At 38.0% G+C, this 21,756-nt stretch overlaps 1 protein-coding gene and 1 long non-coding RNA gene across 5 annotated transcripts in view; one reads left to right on the forward strand and one right to left on the reverse strand.

The window, feature by feature from the left end:
• LOC141585598 (uncharacterized) overlaps positions 1–21,756 on the forward strand; it is a 173,420-nt gene that overhangs the window by 46,057 nt on the left and 105,607 nt on the right. The window contains exon 3 of one of the 2 annotated variants that reach the window (XR_012519151.1): positions 9,389–9,436. This is a non-coding gene — a long non-coding RNA (uncharacterized LOC141585598). Of the gene's footprint in view, positions 1–9,388; positions 10,709–21,756 lie in introns of those variants that run through there. The other variant, XR_012519150.1, reaches the window with a different exon arrangement.
• The window catches only part of VEPH1 (ventricular zone expressed PH domain containing 1), a 208,390-nt gene continuing 192,083 nt past the window's right edge, over positions 5,450–21,756 (reverse strand). For all 3 annotated transcript variants that reach the window (XM_074405550.1, XM_010335739.3, XM_010335740.3), the window contains 2 exons: positions 11,847–11,983; positions 5,450–7,301 (listed from right to left, as the gene is read on the reverse strand). In XM_074405550.1, the coding sequence (XP_074261651.1) occupies positions 7,065–7,301; positions 11,847–11,983 (374 nt within the window). In that variant the 3' untranslated portion in view covers positions 5,450–7,064. The remainder of the gene's footprint in view (positions 7,302–11,846; positions 11,984–21,756) is intronic.

The raw sequence follows: 21,756 nt of genomic DNA on the forward strand, positions 1-21,756 counted from the left end.
ATTTCTTTGAACAGTGGTTTATAGTTCTCTTTGTGGAGATCTTTTACTTCCCTATCTGTATTCCTAGGTATTTTATTCTTTTTGTGGCAATTGTGAATGGGAGTTTGTTCCTAATTTGGCTCTTGTCTTGACTATTGAATGCTAGTAATTTTTGCACCTTGATTTTTTATGTTGATATTTTGCTGAAGTTGTTTATCAGCTTAAGAATCTTTTGGACTGAGACTTTGGGGTTTACGAGGCAATATCATTTAGGCACAGGCAAAGATTTCACGGCAAAGGTGCCAAAAGCAATTGCAACAAAAGCCAAAATTGACCGATGTGATCTAACTATACTACAGAGCTTCTGCACAGCAAAATTAACTATCAACGGAGTAAACAGACAACCTACTGAATGGGAGAAAATTTTTGCAAACTGTGCATCTGACAAAGATCTAATATCCAGCATCTATAAGAAACTTAAATTTACAAGCAAAAACAAAGAACCTCATTAAAAAGTGGGCAAAGGACATAAACAGATGCTTTTCAAAACAAGACATACATATGGCCAACACTCATGAAAAAAAGCTCAACACCATTGATCACTAGAGAAATGCAAATCAAAACCACAATGAATTAACATCTCACACCAGTCAGAGTGGCTGTCATTAAAAAGGCAAAAGGCAACAGATGCTGGCAAGGTTGTGGAGAAAAAGGCACACTGTTAACTGTTGTTGGGAGTGTAAATTAGTTTAACCATTGTGGAAGACAGTGCAATGATTCCTCAAAGACCTACAGGCAGAAATACCATTTGACTCAGCAATCCCATTACAGGGTATATACCTAAGGAATATAAATTATTCTATTATAAAGATACATGCACACCTTTGTTCATTGTAGCACTATTCACAATAGCAAAGTCATGGAATCACTCTAAATGCCCATCAATGATAGACTGGATAAAGAAAATGTGGTACATGGAATACTATGCAGCTATAAAAAGGAACAAGATTATGTGCTTTGCAGGAACAGAAAACCAAATATTGCATGTTCTCTTTTATAAGTGAGAGCTAAACGATAAGAACACATGAACACATAGAGGGGAACAACACACAATGGGGCCTTTCAGAGAGTGGAGGATGGAAGGAGGGAGAGGATCAGGAAAAACAACCAGTGGGTACTAGGCTTAATACCTGGATGATGAAATAATCTATATTGCAGCCACCCCCATGACACAAGTTCACCTATGTAATGAACCTGTACTTGTACCCCTGAACTTAAAAGTTAAAAAATAAAAAGACATACCATGTGCACCCCCCACTGCCATCTCTGCCATCTTGACCTGTTCTTTACCCAGCTTCCCTTTCAAGGATGCGCTTGGATAAAGGAGAGCACAGGCAGGGGGGACATAGAGACACCAGAAACATGGCTTGTATGTGGACATCAGACATCCTTAGCCCTGTTGAAAGAGAGAGTAAGCAACCACAGGAAGAGCTGACCTCATATCTTTGAGGATGGGTGCATTGGGGGCATTTTAACCATTATGTTTTAAAATTTCTTACACTTGCAATATGCTTTACTGTTCACAAAAATGTTAACATATAATTTTGATTGCTATGAAACAAACTTGTGTGGAACTCTTAATACTTCCTTTTGCTAACTGCTTTACATTTTCTTCCCCACATTCAAATATCTCTGAAATGGGTATGTGTTTTACAATAACAATCCACTGGGAATGGCTATGATGGTGTTTCTGTCATTGTCTATAGGTGTGCAAATTCCATCTTAGCTCTTTGTGTTGTCACATTTATACATATATGTGGATGGTTGACAGCACATGGGCTAATTGCTGTTTGCTGTGTCTTAAACAGGTTACAATTTGGTTTGGCTTTGAAACAAAGTTATCATGTACACAGAAAAGCACAGAAACAGAGGACTGGGATGAAATGTGGTATTAGTGAACCAAAGAGCTGACACTGAGGTGATCACAGTTCCGTATGGTCTTGCAAAGCAACCACTGAATGTTTTGCCTAAAAAGGAAGACATCAACATGTAATTATCATTAAGGCATGGCATCATAGTTACTTAATGGTACATAAAAACTGGAGTTTTTTTTTCAAGCACCTATTATGTTAAAGGTTCTCTGCTGGTTAAGTTTAAAGGTTTTATGCTTTTATACAATATTGGTGCCTCTACCACTCTGTAGATAGTATTATCCCCAATCCACGGATGAAAGATGAGTAACTAGCTCAGGTTGGTAATCTAGTTTTGATAGAGTGAGGGCTTGACTCTTCATGAGCCTGTGCCTCTTTCCCTACCTTGGTAGACGTCTTGCTGATACTCTAACCCCTTTGTCTTTCAGGAACATCTTTGGGAAGAATTTGTCCAAAGGGATCTATACTGTGGTGCTATTCTGAAACAAGATGACAGTTTGTTTTTTTCTTGGTTTCTCACCTAAAAATTTAGGTTTTGGGAACTGGAAATCCTTATTAGGGCATTTAAACCATGGTATTTATTTCTCTGCAATGCACTTTGAATTCAGCTCACGTATTCTTTCACCTTATCTCACAATTGTTTCCAAAAGTGGATAATGCTTCCTTAAACATGGAATCTTTATTTATGTCTAAGAATAAGTCAGCACCACAAACAGGTCAGCACCACTTAGGTGCCTATGGAAAGTAGGTGAGTTGAAGATGACCCAATAAATGCCCCTTGACATTACCAACCAATAATTTTATAGAAAACTCAGTATTAGAAAAGTATTGAACATTTGTTTTTACCAAACTCCAGGTTCTCAAGAAATAGCTAGATAAGCTTTTCATACATAAACATTTATATTTCCAATGCTATCTGGGAGGGAAAAAGAATAAAAATTAAAATGAAAACCACTTCAATTTCTTTCCATGATTATAATTTTGTTCATACCAACATTTTTAAAGGTTTAAGCATGTTTAGAAAAGTGGTTTCTTCTCAGATTGGGATGGCAGCCCTCTTGGGAAAGGCCAGTCTGTGGTAAACTCACCAGCAACCAGGGTGGAAGTGCCAGAAATATTCGTGGGAAGCTGATGATTCTGAAATTCCTAGTGTGATTCTGAACCCAGGAGAATTTAGTTGCATTTCGAATTAATAGAAAGTTCATTATTTACACTTCACACATTTACTTCTTTTTAGATCTGGTTCAAAGGCACTGAGAGGTATGTTCTAGATTACAGGCATCCAATTAAGTAAATCAAAAAGACCTTGTAGCAAGTAGTAAAAATAATTCTTTCCCCACAAATTGAGCCGAGGAGGGGTGGGCATTCTCTTCTTTCTTAGGCCAAGCACTCCGAATAGCCACTGTTTTACCATCAGCTCTCTGCTATGAAAGTTTTAAGCACATTGTTGGCATTCAAATTGTGAATAGCTAATACAAGGTCACCTAATACTTTGTCAGTGTTTGTCTGTTACCAGTTGTTCCTAATTGACTAAAACAGCTAGAGTTATTCACTGACTCTAAAGAATGCGGTGGCAGGTAGGTTTTAAAATAATATTTAGAGAATCATAGACAGCTATACTCATTCTCATCCTTTTCCTGCCCAACTTCATAGGAGTTGTCCATCTAATCCAAGGTAAGTCCCCTTTCTATACCCTGAATGTATACATCAAAATTAAATTTACCATCTGCCTTACCTCTCAAACTGTTGCTTCTGAATTTTCTATTTTGTGAATATCACTATCATCATCTACTAAGTTTCCCAAGCAAACAGTTATGGATCAGCAGAAACTCTTTTCTTTCCATTCCCAAACTTCAGAGCCATTCAATCCACCAGTGTTCTGTCCATTTTATTAAATCAATATTTTTCCTGCCTGTTTATTTATCTCTATTTCCTTTGTTACTACATCAGTACAGGTCCTCACTACCTTAGAAGAGCCTCCCAAATGGTCTCCCTGCTACAATTTTTTATATTCTTATAATCCATTCTCTATATCACTATTAAGGTTATCTTTGTAAATGCAAATCTGCTTAAAACCTTTTAATGGTGCTTCATTGTCTTATTTTTAAAGTTTTTTCTTTATGTTGCCACACAACTTAATGCTTCATCACATTAAGGAAAAAGTTTAGACCCTTGGCATGGAACCAAGTCCTATATCATATGGTCCTGCAGGTCTTTTCAGCATCACTCTGAACCATTTTCCATATACCCCTTATGTTTCAACCTTAGAGAAAAACTTACCATTCTGCAAATGGACCATGTTTCCTCTCCTTCTTTTGCATTTGCAAGGTGGTTCACTCTACTGACCATTTGCTCCTTGTTTGCCCACAGCAGTCTCACTAGTTCTTTAAGACTAGCTCATTTTCTGTAACCTCTGGGAAGCAGTGAGAGAATCTACTCTGAGTTTAACGTCACTTACAATGGTGCCTTCACTTGTGTTTCCACAGGACCCTGTACATACCTTCATCAAGGCACTTGCCACATAGTACTTACATTTCTGTTGTACATGCATGTCTCTTCCACTAAACTTTAAAACCCTTGAAGAGAAAAACTGTGTCTTCTATCTTTGTATCTCCAAGCCAAACATGGCACCTGTTGCTTAGTAGGTGGTCAGTTAATTGCTGCTGAATAAAGTTTTAATCCTTTCTTATTGTTTCTGGAAACTTTACTCAAGCAAAGTAATTTTGTTCCTCTTTCTTTGTGTATTTTAAACTCCTTCATCTTTCCCTGAAGTCTTATTCATTTTAAAAGACCAAGAAAACACATGCTCCATGTTAGCCCCTTCATCATAGCCCCATTTTGTTGGAAAAAAAAAACAAAGTCCAATTATAAACTCCTAACCTCCCGTTGACTCCCAGCCTTCAAAAGGTTGATGTTTACTCCCTCACTCCCAACGGAATTGTTCTTACCAATGACACCAATTTCTTCCTGATTGTGAAAGCCAGGCTTTATCTTACGTGATTACTCTTCAGGATTTCAATTTGTTGCCCTGTCTGTTTTTCCTGAAGGCTCCTTATTAATTTCGCTTTTGTGATATCATTTCCCCTGTTCTGCATCTTCTCTGAACACTAATCAGCTATGCCAGCTGCCTTTACTTAAATGCTGGTGTCTCAAAGAACCCTTATTAATTCTTTTGTCTTCTTATTCTCTCTGGGTAATTTCATCTAATTTTGCATCGTTGGTGACTACCTATATATCCAGTGATCCTGAATTTCAACCTCCAGAATGCTATTTCCAATGTGTAATAAATTCTGTGACTCACAATACGCTCAAACTTTACACCCTCAAAATTGAATTGTTTCATTTTGCAAACATGGCCCCTTTTATATTTCCTATCTTAGTAAGTTAGCAGGAGGGTCAAGGTGTTGACCATTCATAATCTTTCTCCAAGTTTCTATACTAGACTACATAATAAATAAATTTCAAGGAAAAAATTATCCCCTGCATGTAACCCAACTTAGCTTTTGTATTAGTTATCACTGCATAACAAGTTACCACAATTTAGTGTTTAAAACAGCATACGTTTATTATCTGAAAGTTTCTGTGAGTCAGGAGTCCAAGCATGGTTTAGCTGGGCCCTCTGCTCAGAGTTTCACAAAGCTGCAACCAAGGTGTTCGCTGGGGCTGGGCTTTTATCTGAGGTTCAGTTGCTTCTTCCAAGACCGCATGGTTGTTGACAAAATTCATTTTGTTGCAGCTGTTGAACTCGTGGCAGCTTGATTATTTAAGGCCAGTAGGAGTCAGAGTCTCTGACTTGTTCATCCTCTTTAAAAGGACTGGTCTGATTAGGTTAGGCCCACCCAAGGGATCTCTTTGATTAACTCAGAGTCGGCTGATGAGAAACCTTATGCACATCACATCTGCAACATCTCTTCAGTTTTGCTACATAATGTAATATAATTATGGGAGAGATGATCCCATCAGTTTTGCCAGACTCTGTTGGTTAGAAGCAGGTTACAGGTCCCGCCCACACTCGATGGGGGAGAGGACTATACGAAGTCATGGATCATTGAGGATCACTCTAGAATTCTGTCTATCATAGTGTAATTATATATGTGTGTGTGTGTGTGTGTGTGTGTGTGTGGTGAAAAGAATAGATGTTTGTAATTTGGAGGTATTAAAAGGTTGAATACAAAGAAAAAATTATAGAACTTTAAAGTCTTAAATTTTAATGGAGATGGCACATTATTTTGAAGATGGAGAAAATGGCTTTCTGTGTTTATTGCATATTACACTTACTGCCTTGGGCAGGATATATGTCCAAGTATCTAAACCAGGCGTCCCCAGACTTTTTACACAGGGGGCCAGTTTACTGTCCCTCAGACCATTGAAGGGCCGCCACATACTGTGCTCCTCTCACTGACCACCAGTGAAAGAGGTGCCCCTTCCTGAGTGCGGCGGGGGCCGGATAAATGGCCTCAGGGGGCCGCATGTGGCCCGCGGGCCGTAGTTTGGGGATGCCTGATCTAAACTATAGATTATATTATATGAACTTAAAGGGAATTATTAAATAAGTAACTCTGAAAGACAAATATTTAATGACATAACTGGCTTGATTTGAGAAGCATTTTACCGTGTGTTAGCCTCATTTGTAGTGAGAGAAGATCATGTAACTATATGTCTGTAAGTAAGTTATATGGTTTTTCTCAGTATAAATTAGTTCAGTGTTTCTAACTGTTTTTTTTTTTTAACTTTTTCTTTTAATACCTTTGGCAGACTGTGATTTTCATCAGAAGTGCTAATCTTTCCTCAGGATGGGTAGTTCAAGCATCTTTTCATGTTGCTTTCTCACAGTTTTAAATGACATATCTACAGAAGTTCTTTTATCAGTGACTTTTCCCTTCCTGGCCCCATGCCATCTGAGGGCATACTCTCTAGCTCTTTTTTTTTTTTTTTGTAGGCATCAGATATATTCTGAAGTCAATACTAAAGCTGTTAGAGTATGACATTTACTAAGAATCCTGCCATTTTAGTCCCTTCTTCTTAATGGACAACAATTCCATCGGTATTTAGTAAAAAACAACATAGTTTGGTAAATTTAGCTCTTTTTCTTGACATTGGCAATGATAATACAATGCCTGTGGTATATAATCTTCATGGCTGACTTGTAAATCCCTACAGATATGTGGTTACTTCTCTACTTTCCCTCTCTTTGGCTTGGGCAACTGCCACGTTGATGCACTGGAGCCATTCTTCTGCATTCTTCTCATCCTTGGCCTTAAAGACATAGGTTTTATTGTCTGTGAAGATTTCGAAAGCCCTCGGGAGAGAGCGGTCCCTGCGTTTCTTGGCCACAGCTTTCACACTCTGTACTTTGCTGAGTTCTATTGGGCAGTCATCAGGGTCATCTTTCTGAAATGCATGGGAAGAAAAGAACATGGGCTGGCTGTTACTGTAGGCAAGGATCTGTGACTACTGGAGAATTTTCTAAGAGGGCCAGAATCCTTTCACTTTTTATGGCTCAAGACCTTTGTTATTTTGGGTGCTAAGTCCTCAGAATCATTAGAATAACGGAAGGAGTAAGCAATCAGGCCTTTGCTGGAGTATGCACAAGATAACTAATTTATAGAATATTATTATAAAGTGAGATTTGGGAAAATTCAGAGTTATTTCATTTTCTATTGATGTTATATTAATAGAGCAAGGTGCAAGGGTATACTCTGGAGTGCCATTAACTTAATAATTTCAGATAGCTTGGAAGGCATGAAATTGAATTTTCCTTTGGGCTACCTCTGAGAAGGATTTTGTCAAATCCTTAATTGAATAAAGAGGTTTCCAGCGTTTGCATAGACCAAACTCTTTTTGAAACTCTCTGCAGCTTTGGAAGCATGCTTTGTCTACATAGTAAGAGAAGGAATATTTAATGATGTTGCATTTGCCTTGCATTAAAGCATAGTGTAAAGATCTCGCCGGGTGCGGTGGCTCAAGCCTGTAATCCCAGCACTTTGGGAGGCCGAGGCGGGTGGATCACGAGGTCAAGAGATCAAGACCATCCTGGTCAACATGGTGAAACTCCGTCTCTACTAAAAATACAAAACATTAGCTGGGCATGGTGGCACGTGCCTGTAATCCCAGCTGCTCAGGAGTCTGAGGCAGGAGAATTGCCTGAACCCAGGAGGCGGAGGTTGCGGTGAGCCGAGATCGCGCCATTGCACTCCAGCCTGGGTAACAAGTGAAACTCCGTCTCAAAAAAAAAAAAAAAAAAAAAAAAAAAAAAGATCTCTACAATACCAAGGTTATCACACTGGGCTAAGATGAATAATTTTAAGGGGCCGAATATTTCTTTAAAGCAATTTCATGTCTTTAACATGAATATATTTTGTCTACCAAAGAAAGTACCTATGGTTGAGAATCTTGCCAATTATCCTTGCCCACCTCTCCTCTTGGAATCACCCTCCTTTCACTTTGCAATGAAAAAGCATCCTCCTCACTCATCGCATGCTTTCTATAATGTTTCGTCCAATGTGAAAGAATCTCAGAAGCATCAAGCAAAAAAGCAATTCCAGCTATCGACGTTAGGGAAGTATCCATCAACCAAGGCATTGTAATCACTCCTCATCTATTTCATTATGAGATACATTTTCAATAATATTTCAGTTTTTAATGTTTAATAATCATTAAGTTTGGCATTATACTTATGGATTTTCATGAAGGATACAACTTTTTAAAAAGATAACTGAATCGTAAAAAATAACAGAGATGGATGGTCATAAGAAATTAAAACAATTAAATTTCAATTTATAGTTTTAGTGCAGTGAAAAAATGAAATGCCATTCAGGATAAAATGCTGTGATAGAGGTAGAATAGAAACCTGATTTAAAAAAAAAGAAAAAATGTGAACATTTCTATTTAAAAAAGAGCTAATTTGTGTATTAAAAATAGATAATGTTAGGTATTAAACTGCTATAGTATTTTAATCCAATGGTTACATTTAATGGAGAGATGTAATCCTTTTGTTTTAAAATGTCAATATTTACAATACAACAGAAATAACAGTGTGGGCAAGTGTTTACACTTATGATTAAAGTGTTGCTACAACTTAAAATGCTGCAAGGTATTACATAGATTTTTTTCAAAATTCTTTTAGGGTACACAGGATAAAGTTTGAAGACGTATACACTAGACAATGCTTTATTAGCCTAATTTCGTTTATAGTAAGTATCTGACAGTAACAAAATTGCATTTCTTTGAAGTAGTCTATAGTACCGAGATTGATAAATGAAGGACTGATGAAGAAAATTAAAAGTTACCATAGTAATTTTAAGATGGACCGTCAATCAACTGAGATAGGAATAGACAGAAAGTCAAAGGACACTATTGCCTAGCTGGTTGGTGGAGATCAAGATCTTAAAAATGCAAAAGTGAAAGATTAAACAATTTCATTAGAGTCTTTTTACCTCAGTTCTCATTTTAAAATGCACTTTTCTTTCATTTAAAAGGGGCCCTTTCACAAGGATCTGAAGCTTCAGCAGGACTGTTGACCACTGGTAGGTTATTGTATCCCTGGAGATTAGAGGTATTTTGCTGTGGCCTTTATGCTATGTTAAATTATTTCCCAGTATTTGAACCACAAGTTTTGTCAGAGTTGTGGAATGTCAGGCCCTTATTTCCTGATAAACATGTCAAACTTGTTAGCTAATTATAAAATTGTTTTTTCTTTAAACTTTATTTAAAAACCATGAATCAGAAAGTATAAAGGCCATTATTCGAGTTTAGAAAAACTCTTATGGATTAACTGCTTTGTCTTAAGGGATCTAGAAAATTATTACATCTTTATTTCTATTCTTGATTTCTGGAATAAAAACAGAAAATTCAGATAGTCATTTTAAACACTTTAAACATGCTTTAGTGTGAACCTACGCTAAAAAAATGTTTCTTAAAATCTCCAATAGCTTCTAAACTGAACTGCCATAATACTTTCCTTTAGAAAAGATGTTCAGCCACAGAAAAGTCCATCTGTATATGTTGTAATACACACAGACGAATAAAGTAACATGAATACACAGTAGGTATCACAAAAATATTCTTTTTCATTCAAAGAGTTAACAGAAGACTTATTATTTAAAAAACCACTGGTCAGAATTTGCTATAATTCATATATATGATACTTGATTCTTGTTGACTAAAATGTTCAAATAAGTTTTATAATGAGTACTCTAAATATATAGTGAATATGGCCCAGAATGAATTATAATTTTTAACTAATTGAATATTTTTCATTAATTGATTCAGACAGTTTAGTTTATGTGATTGTTAAATTTATGTGTCAACTTGACTAAGCTAATGGGTACCCAGATAGCTGGGAAAGCATTACTTCTGCATGTCTGTGAGGTGTTTCAGGAAGAGGCTGGCATTTGAATTAGTGGACTGAGTGAAGAAGATCCATGCTCATCATTGCGGGTGGGCATCATCCAATCTATTGTGGATCTGAGTAGGTTAAAAAGTTAGAGGAAAGGTAAATTTGCTCTCTCTTCTTAAGCTGAGATATGTATTCTCTCTTGCCTGTGGACATCAGACCTCCTGTTGTTCAGGGCCCTCAGACTCTGGAACTTACATCCCTCTCTCAACTCACCCTCATACCCTCATACCCTGGTTCTCAGGCCTTTGGCCTTGGACTAGGAGTTCTGTCATTGACTCCCTTGATTCTCTGGCCTCAGGACACAGACTGAATTACACCACCACCACCAGTTTTTCTGTTCTTCCAGCTTGCACACAGCATATCATGGAACTTCTAACCTTCCATAATTTCATGAGCCAATTCCCATAGTAAATCTCTTATATATCTTTATATATATATATATATATATATATATATATATATATATATATATATATATATCTGCTTCTATGGAGATCCCTGGTGAGTACAGTTTACCACTGGCTCTGAATTTTAAGTATACATGGGAAGCAGTAAACTCATTTAAGAACATGCTTTGGTGTAACACTGCCAGGTCTTGACCCCAGTTGTACCCTTTCTCATCTTAGTAGCTCCATCCTTGGACAATCAAATCAGTTTCTTTGACTCAGTTTCCTCATCTATAAAATGGCAATAATAGCAATGCTGGCCTAATAGGATTGTTTTGAGGATTGTTTGAGGCAATCCAAGGTGTGGCGTGATAAGCACTGAGAAAATGCTAGTCATTAAGATTATTTTCTAAAATAACCAAGAAGTAGGTCAAGATTTGATTCCTCTTGATCCGGAATCAGTAGTTTATGATAAATAAAACCAATTCAAAAAGAAGATAACTTTGCGTTATTGATTGGAATAGAATGCTACTTCAGAGGCTTCCCACTTAAAATTCACAATATGGATAATTACTGAGCATCGTATTCAAATGGAAAATTATATTAAATAAATATTTATTAATTTGATCATAATTCTATTATATTCACTAACTGAATATTGAATAGATGAAAGTCAGTAACATTTTAATCAGAATTAAACTTTGTTGACTATAAAAAGTATGTAAAGTAAATCAGCCTCCATTTTTTCCTCTTTGCCTATGTCTTCCTTTTTTGGACCCCCACCTTAAAATATAACCTATAGTTATAAAAAAATCAGAGCCAATATCATACGTCATAAATTTGTGTACATGGTCCATAAGGAAACAAAGGGCATGGTTTCTGAGTCAAGACCGAGTAGTCCTTCTGCAGTTCATCTTCTAAAACTTAAGTCAACTAAAACAAGCATGCATAATAAACTGGAAGGGGACAGTGAGCCAGCTAACATAGGAATAAACAGACTAGACACAGACACATGCAATGAAACAATGCTGTAAGATGGTGAAATGGAGATGGAACAGTTATCAAAGTTTAAACTCAAGACAAAATGTCCAGCTAATTGGTGGAGATTAAGAACTTAAAAATGCAAGTGTGAAAGATGATGGAGGAACTTACAGACTTTCCTTTTTGAAACAGAAGTTGATTTCCAGCCAGTGTAAAATAACGTGTTTTCCACCTTTTGATGAACTTCCATCTGACTTGCTTCTCTTTAAGTTTTCCTTCTATAAGAGGCTGGCCATCTTGATTTATGACTGTTGAAAGTAGCAGAATGATCAAGCCATTTATTTTCCATTATTTATTTGGCAGATGATCAAAAGTCAGAACTGGACGGTGTACTAGAACCCAGTTAGCATATCGGGAAAGTAGGCTAGTAAATTATGAATTTGGTTAACCTTTCCTCCTTTGTCCCTAAAAGAATGCACAATTCAGAAGTGACAATGGAAAAGTGTTGTGAAAACCCTCATTGACATTTTCAAAGGGAATTGGCTCACACAAAGAGCATCTGGTTAGCAGTATTTAAAGTTTATTGGGATATCTAGCTTTCTGTGCTTGGCTTCTCTGTTTCGTGGTGTTCCGTTTCTGATGTTGGAATGACCAAATTAATTTGGAACAGTTTGAAATTTTGGCACAAAGTCCTAGTATGCCATAAGCTTCATTTTGATTTTGCCAGTAACTAGGTAATAAAAAACAAATTTCCATGCTTTATGACACATGAACTGCTGGAAATACAGCTTTAAAACTAATCATAAACCCAAGTATATTTAGGTATTTGGCAGCAAAAGTCAATGCAGCACTCCAAAAGACATGTTTCCTAAAGCCACAACACTAAGCAGCAAAGGCAAACTTACCCAACACTTGTACATGCTATTCTCACTCTCTGGAACACACGTATTCTCTCTTCCCTCTCTGCACTCTCATGTTCACCTAATCAACAACGGATCATTTCACATTTCAACTTAAAAGTTGCTTCCTTTGGGAAGGCCTCTCCAAATCCAGATGAGGGTGGTTTTCCCCATGTGTTCTCATGACACAGGGCATATTTTTTATATATCAGGGGTTATCATTTGTAGGTAGATATTAGTGTTTATCTGATTAATATCTTTCTGTCTCATTCAGTTGGAAGCTCCACAAGGGAAGAGTCTTTGCTTTGTTCAATGTCGAACCACCAAGCATCTAAGATGATGCCTGGCAAATAGTAGGAAGTCGATAAATATTTGTTGACTGAATGGATTAATTCTACATTGAAGCAGAGTGTGCATGATTACAAATGATCACAGAAGATCCATTGTAATGTCAGAGTTTAGATGCTGAACTGAAGAATTTTATTTCTTTTGCCAACAACATAAGATTCACTCTTCAAACTCAGATAAAAACATCTGATTTCAGTGGGAAGGGGCAATGGAAAGCTCAACCTGTAGTAGGAAAATATTTATTTATATACATTTATCTTCAATTTTCCTGGTGCCTTGAAAGCAATAAGATTTGTTTCATCACTTTGAAAAAATTCTGGATAGTTTCTGTTTGACCATATGAACACAACCTGCCCTTTGTACACTACCATTTCTTTTTTCCGATATAGGTCTAATAATTGCCTCACAGGATTGTCCACCTTTACAGAGCATTTTCAGTATATAAATAATAAAACGTACAGTTTTTTTGGGGGGTGGGGGGACATAGTCTACTCTGTCACCCAGGCTGAAGTGCATTTGCACAATCTCCGCTCCGTGCAACCTCCAACTCTTGGACTCAAATGATTCTCCTGCCTCCGTCTCCTGAGTAGCTGGGACTACAGGCGATCACCACCACACTTAGCTAATTTTTGTATTTTTAGTAGAGACGGGGTTTTGCCATGTTGGCCAGGCTGGTCCCAAGGTCCACCATTGTAAGATAGTGATAAGGGCTATGATGAAAATAGAATAGGGCGTAAGTGACTTGGGAATTTGGTGTGCATGCATTTGAGTGATCAGGAAAGAGCTTGGATGTTCAAGGTTTGATCTGAAACCTCAGTGATGAGACCTCCAATCTCCTGAGAAGCTCCAGTGGAGGCTACTACTGAGCATAGCAGAGGCAATGGAAAGCAGGAACTTAGAATTAATGTCAAGAATGTAATTTCAGAGTTCTGCTTTGCTTTGATAGGAATTGTCTGATGTGGAACATTCTTAAAGCTAGTAACGCTTTCTGCAAATTTAAATTTTCCATAAACATGGTGGTTTCCTTTGTGCAACCACATCTACAGAGACTTCAGTTAAAGCATTTAGGCCACTGTGTCTCCCCACTTGGTTACACATTCCTTGAGAGCAGGAACAGCTTTAACACAGGGTCTGCCTAGCCTAGAGACTCAGTAAATATTAACAGTGCAACATTGAGTCATAAAGCATGCAGCAGCCTATCTGGGATGAGGAAAAAAAGGTTTCAAAGGTGAGCCAAGTGGAGAAAAAAGGGGAAAAATAAGTAAAAACAAACAACAACAACAAAATACAAATTAATTTCAAAAAATTAAAAACACCCATTTTTCATATTTTCAAGTGAGGGCAAATGGTAATCTAATTGTTACGTTTGAAGATTTTGAATGTTAACTTAGAAGATTTAGATTTGGATCCTCTAAACTATAGTTTTCTAATCAGCAAGCAAAAATAATAATGGCCCCCTCCTTAACAGGAATGCTGGGAGGTCAAAAATCAAAAGAAAAAATTTATGTGAGGACGCTAGGTAAATAGAAAAGCATAAGGCACTGCTCTCTCACCCTAGCTGCACTTCTAGGAAAAACTTTACAGTTTGTGATCACTGCTTTCTTGCCACGTTTTTTCTTTTTTTTCCCCCTAAGACAGGGTCTTTGTCACCCAGGCAGGAGGGCAGTGGTCATGTTTTGGCTCACTGCAAACTGCCTCCCCGGCTCAAGTGATTCCCCCACCTCAGCCTTCCAAGTAACTGCAACCACAGGTGCGCACCATCACACTTGGCTAATTTTTTGTAGTTTTTGTACAGTCAGGGTTTCATCATGTTTCCCAAGCTGGTACCATGGTTCTAATGGCAAGACGATTTAATGTAATATGATTTAATAATGATATATTTTTTGTGTCTCAGTCTTTCATATTTACTCAGAGAAACATTTGAAATAGTTATGATATCTGAGATAATTTGAAATAATGATTGACTTAGGTAATATTTAAGTACATGGATCCTTTTGGATCTGACAGAGGATTAAGCTACTTTCTCAAGGCAGATCCAGATGTTGACTTGAAGAGTTACATGTGAGAGAAGTTTACAAGGAACACTTGGCAAAATTGTTGGGGTCCTTAAAGACATGGAGTGAAGGGGATATAATGGCTATGATGAGAGAGTCAAGACAAAATGATAGGCTTTATAACAACAAAGGAGGAAGGACTTCAGAGACAAACTGGGAAGCAAATACTTTTCATTATAGCCCAGTGAAAATTAGCCCTAGGGAAAAAAAGTCAATGGAAAGGGTTTTAGGAAGGAAATGTTAGCAGAACTTAAAAGAAGCTGAATGTTAGGCCCCAAATTTAGGCATTAGGTCAGTTTCTGAGAAGTCAGTAAAAGCCAAGCTATTTGGAGCTATGAGATTAACTTAAAAATAATTTCAAAAAACAAAACAAAATAAAATTTTTCTAACTGCTATAACATATCCATTTTTCTTTCTTTCTTTCTTTTTTTTTTTACTATTATGTCTAACATATGCATGGCTGGAGATGTGTAATTTTAAAGGTCTGTTGTCCATAGTAAGTCCTTTTAAGCAAGGGATTCATATACGATATCACAGCCTCTTCACAGCTAAAATAAGAAACTATTTTTTTTCTAAGATTATCATATTGCATTTGAAAAGTAACGTGGAATGATACTATGAGGGTATGATCATGTATCATCTAAAATAATCTTGTTTGTATGTAGAACATGGAGGATATTCAAACATTTTCTCACTTTCCAATTAACACATTTCATTCAAAGCAGCACAATTTGGCCAGGTATGGTGGCTCGTGCCTGTAATCCCAGTGCTATGGGAGGCCACGACAGAGGGATCATCTGAGGCAAGGAGTTTGAGACCAGTCTGATCAATATAGTGAGACCCTGTCTCTACAAAAAAATACAATAAAATAATTAGCTGGGCACGGTGGCATGCACCTGTAGTCCCAGGTACTCAGCAGGGTGGAACGGTGCTGAGGTGGGAGGATTGCTGGAGCCTCAGAGGTCAAAGGGTGCAGTGAGCTATGATGATATCATTGTACTCCATTCTGGGTGACAGAATGAAATACCATATTCTGAAAACAAAACAAAACAAAACAAAACAAACAAAAACACCAAAAAACAAAGCACCACAATTTGGCTAGGACATTCCCTGTTAACATGGATCTGTTTGTTTCTTTAAATATCAACTGGCTGTAAAAGCTATGGGTTATTAAATTGAATTTCCTAGTGCAACTGGAACCCAAACTGTTACGGTGTTTATCAACTTAAAATTTTTTCAGAATGCTAATACAAATATTTATATGTTAATTGTATCCATTTTCTGCACCAAGTTAAAAATATTTGTTGATTAAAAAATGAATTGTGAAGGTGTTGATCTTATTTAACATGAAGTTGATGAATAAGTATAATAATAATAAGCCTCCTAGAGGTGAGAAGACCCACAGCGGAAGAATAAAAAATAAAGAATATTCATCTGTTCATTTATCAATCATCCATCCATCCCGTATTTTTGAGCACAGTTAAATTGTAAGACACTATGTTTGGATCTGAGAGGTTAAAAAATCCCCCTCACAGGGAGCTTTAATTTATCATCTAGGGAAGGTAAAGCATTTTATAAATTCTACTGCTCAGTGTAGAGTTTGTCAAGTGCCACTGAGAAGTATAAGCCATGTGTTATAGCATTGGAAGAGTGGAAATTCCACTTCTAGTTGGGACAAAGTGACATGAGAGCTGGGCCCTGATGAAGAAGAGAGAATTCTCCTGATAGAGTGCAGAAAAGGATCGTGGTAGCAAGGTAGGTGTTTGAGGGAAACACACAAAAGAATCTGAAGAAGCCAGAAGAATCAACAAACTCAGAAGCAAGTATGTAAAGTAGTTGCTCTGGAATAGTGATGGGCTGCGGACTGAGGGTAGAAGTCAGTTCAAGGTTTTCTAGGTTTAAGATCCAGGAAAGAAACATACCAGATTAGCCACCATTAGCATCTATATCTACTTCGTGTTTAAAAATCAACTGGTAATTCTGAAACACTGTAGAATGGATAAAAATTATTTTGTGATCATAACTCTTTGTTGAACTAGAGTATTTTTGCAGCATTCCTTGTCATCAGAAACATGGTTAAAGTTTAAAACTAGAAGCAGCAGAAAACTAGCTTGTAAAATTTATCCAAGTAGAGTTCAGGCTAGGCTGTCTTGGGGAAATAAACATTAAAACTTAAAGCAAAAAAAAAAAAAAAAAAAAAAAAAAAAAAGATCCAGGAAAGAAATTGGGTATCAGTCAGAGGGATGTCATATTGGACTTTATGGGAAAGTTTTTCTGAAGTCCCGTTAGAAAGGACTAAGGAGGGGCCTAGAGAGTGTGAGGGTCCAGCCATCCAGGCATGAAGTCTCATGGGCCCCAGATGAAATGAGTGATATGTCATGCAGGGTCTTGACAGGAAACAGATGGCATCTCAAGCTGAGCAATTGAGGAGAGTTAATAGAGAGATTATTTACTCAGGTGTGGGCAAGGTATAGAAAAAGCACCATAGTACTATGAGGGCAGTAACCATATAGGCCTAGTACCCCTCTGCCTGAAGAGGAAAAGGCAGAGAACAGTTAGGATGCAGTGGGAGACTGTATGGAGAGCACTGTTTGATAGGAGGTGTGGCCTGAAATAGAGGACACTGTTGACCTTCAGTGTCCAAGCAGGTGTGGGAGCTGGCAAATCAACAACTCAATCTCACCCTTCTCCCTCCCTCTGACCTCCTACTGGTGTCCCCAGTGGTGGAAGGTACCTGAAAGCCAGCGGTAAAGGAGGCTATTGACTCAGTCACTGCATGGCAGCCTGTGGACCTGAAGCTGGTCAGGAGAGATGGAGAACAGAAGTGACAAGCACAGATTATATATCAAAGTCAGCTAAGTTCAGATAAACGAGAGAACTTCAAAAGTTGATGAAAAAATGGTATTAAAAGAAAAAAATAAAAAGTGGAAACTGTATTTCTCAAAATAAACTCCATCAAGTTCAGGACACTTTGGTAAGTGGTGGTATCAGCCATTTAGTCCATCATGAAAGAGCTGAGCGTCCTGGGAATTTAACCATGTTGATGCAGTCTTTTTAACATTATTAAGTGAAGCAAAATAAGTGCCCTTTGAAGATTTTTTAAGATTGGAAAATAAAGTCAGAAAAAGCCAAGTCAGGACTGTCAGGTGGATGCCTAATGATTTTCCATGGAAACTCACAAAATTGCCCTTGTTTGATGACAAGAATGAGCAGGAGCATTGTCATGGTAGAGAAGGACTCTCTAGTAAAGCTTTCCTGGGTGTTTTTCCCTCCTTCCCTCCTTCCCTCCTTCCCTCATTCCCTCCTTCCCTCCTTCCTTCTTTGCCTCCTTCCTCCTTCCCTCCTTTCCCTCCTTCCTTCCTTCTTTCCTCTTTTTCTTTCTTTCTTTCTTTTTTTTCCCCAGGGCCTCACTCTGTCACCCAGGCTGGAGTGCAGGGGCACAAACATGGCTTACTGCAGCCTCCACCTCCTAGGCTCAAGTGATTTTCCCACCTCAGCCTCCCTAGTAGCTGGAGCCACAGGCTGGCTGATATTTTTTTAATTTTTATTTTTGTAGAAATGGGGTTTTGCCATGTTGCCTATGGTCTTCAAACTCTTGAGCTCAGCTTTTAAAAGTTCTAGGATTGCAGGCATGAGCCCTGTGCCCAGCCCCTGGGTGTTTTTCTGCTAAACTTTTTGCTAGGTTTCTCAAAACACTTTCATAATAAGCAGATATTATCATTCTTTGGCCCTTTAGAAAGTCAACAAGTGAAATGCCTCAGGCATCCCAGAAAACTTGCTATTACCTTTCCTCTTGATAGGTCTGCTTTTGTTTTGACTAGACCAAAGTATTTATGCCTACAACTTGCGACTTTGTAGGTGTTTTGTGCTACAAACATGGTGGTGGTTGTCTTATTGTGGAGGAAGGGTAGAGAGGAGTTAAATGGGGAAAACCATAGGTCCAAATAATGGAGAAAAATCATTTTATCTTCTGGTGGTGGAATTGTAGCAAATGAGATGCCTCCAGTGGTTTCTTCTCAGTTAATAAGAGCATCTAGCATTCATGTTATTTTTGTCATAGAAGGCTGAGTTCCACTTTTTGTTAATACCCTTTGCCATTTTATTTTTTTATTTTTATTTTTTAATTTTACTGTTTATTACCTTCATTTGGAGCCTATGACAACCAGATGTATTTACATCTTAAAATATATGCCCAAAATAGACTTGTTGTTTTAGCTAAGAGTTAAAAACCCCAGTTAGTCATATCTAGTCAAATCTAGATATACCAGATATGAAACATCTTAGGAGGAATAGTACTCTTAAAATACCAATTGGTAATTTTTGAGGCAATTATTTTTAATTAATTCTTTTTTTTTAAGTTTTATATAAGAGATTTTATTTTTTTTTTTTTATTTATTGCATTTTAGGTTTTGGGGTACATGTGATGAACATGCAAGATTGTTGCATAGGTACACACATGGCAGTGTGGTTTGCTGCCTTCCGTCCCCTCACCTGTATCTGTCATTTCTCCCCATGCTATCTCTTCCCACCTCCCCACCCCCCGCCCCTCCCCCATTTCCCCCCAACTGACCCCAGTGTGTAGTGCTCCCCTCCCTGTGTCCATGTGTTCTCATTGTTCAACACCCGCCTATGAGTGAGAATATACGGTGTTTGATTTTCTGCTCTTGTGTCAGTTTGCTGAGAATGATGGTTTCCAGGTTCATCCATGTCCCTACAAAGGATGTGAACTCATCGTTTTTGATGGCTGCATAATATTCCATGGTGTATATGTACCACATTTTCCCTATCCAGTCTATCGTCGTTGGGCATTTGGGTTGGTTCCAGGTCTTTGCTATTGTAAACAGTGCTGCAATGAACATTCGTGTGCATGTGTCCTTGTAGTAGAATGATTTAGAATCCTTTGGATATATACCCAGTAATGGGATTGCTGGGTCAAATGGGATTTCTATTTTTAGGTCCTTGAGGAATCGCCACACTGTCTTCCACAATGGTTGAATTAATTTACATTCCCACCAACAGTGTAAAAGTGTTCCTATTTCTCCACATCCTCTCCAGCATCTGTTGTTTCCCGATTTTTTAATGATCGCCATTCTAACTGGTGTGAGATGGTATCTCAATGTGGTTTTGATTTGCATTTCTCTGATGACCAGTGATGATGAGCATTTTTTCATATGTTTGTTGGCCTCCTGTATGTCTTCTTTTGTAAAGTATCTGTTCATATCCTTCGCCCATTTTTGAATGGGCTTGTTTGTTTTTTTCTTGTAGATCTGCTTTAGTTCTTTGTAAATTCTGGATATCAGCCCCTTGTCAGAACAGAACAGAGGCCTCAGAGGAAATACAACATACCCACAACCATCTGATCTTCGACAAACCTGACAAAAACAAACAATGGGGAAAGGACTCCCTGTTTAATAAATGGTGTTGGGAAAACTGGCTAGCCATGTGCAGAAAGCAGAAACAGGACCCCTTCCTGACACCTTACACCAAAATTAACTCCAGATGGATTAAAGACTTAAACATCAGACCTAATACCATAAAAACCTTAGAAGAAAATCTAGGCAAAACCATTCAGGACATAGGTGTAGGCAAGGACTTCATGACCAAAACGCCAAAAGCAATGGCAACAAAAGCCAAAATAGACAAATGGGACCTAATCAAACTCCACAGCTTCTGCATGGCAAAAGAAACAGTCAGTAGAGTGAATCACCAACCAACAGAATGCCATTTATTGATTCTCCCATTCTTCTGTTCAAAATGCCCTTATTGAATGCTTACCATGAACTAGACACATGCCAGCGAAAGGAGATATAAATGCAGATATGACCATCTCAATCATTGAGATGCAGAGCAATGCAGTAAACAAATGAATGCAGAGTAGGACAAGTACCAGGCTAGATCTGTGCACGGGTCTAACTGGAACACACCGAGAGGCACTTATTCTAAACTAGGGCATAGAAAGTAGGCATCTACTCTACTTCTACAGTAGATACTGTCTAGGCTCAATTCTCAGGGACAAGTTGCAGCTATGAAGGTGAAGGGAGGAATGTTCCTGAGCCAAAAAAAGAAAGAAATAAAAAAAGTTTATAGCGAAGGACCAGGGCTGAGGGAGGGAGGCATAAAAGGCATTCTGAGAACTGTAACTCATTCTGGGAGGGAGCAGGGAGTGAGAGAATAGGCAAGAGATCAGGTGTGAGATTTAGAGAGACCAATCTTAAAGAACCTTGGGTACTATGCAGAGTGGAATGTAATGTTTTGTAATGGAAAATAATGACAAAAAGCCTGTGTAGTCATAGACCTTATTTATTTCAAGTGCACAGGAGTTCAATAATTCACTCTCCATCTTGTTTTAAGATTTGTTGCAATTATGAATGTCTTTAACCAATTATAATTTATTTAACCAGTGTGCTGAATGTCATGCTTACTCTTTATTATAATAGACTAGGTGTCCCCAAACTTTTTACACAGGGGGCCAGTTCACTGTCCCTCAGACCGTTGGAGGGCTGCCACATACTGTGCTCCTCTCACTGACCACCAATGAAAGAGGTGCCCCTTCCTGAAGTGAGGCGGGGGGCCGGATAAATGGCCTCAGGGGGCCGCATGTGGCCCACGGGCTGTAGTTTGGGGATGCCTGTAATAGACCATATGAGATTATACCAAAGACTTTATCTGGTACAGGCCTATGGTTTGTTGGGTAAGGGCACTGTCTTTGGAGGTAGACTTCAGTTGAAGTCCAGAATCTCCCACTTACTGGCTGACTGGTTCTGGACAAGCTATTTAACC

Source organism: Saimiri boliviensis, chromosome 9 (genome assembly GCF_048565385.1).
Source record: "Saimiri boliviensis isolate mSaiBol1 chromosome 9, mSaiBol1.pri, whole genome shotgun sequence".
NCBI classification, from domain to species: Eukaryota; Metazoa; Chordata; class Mammalia; order Primates; family Cebidae; genus Saimiri; species Saimiri boliviensis.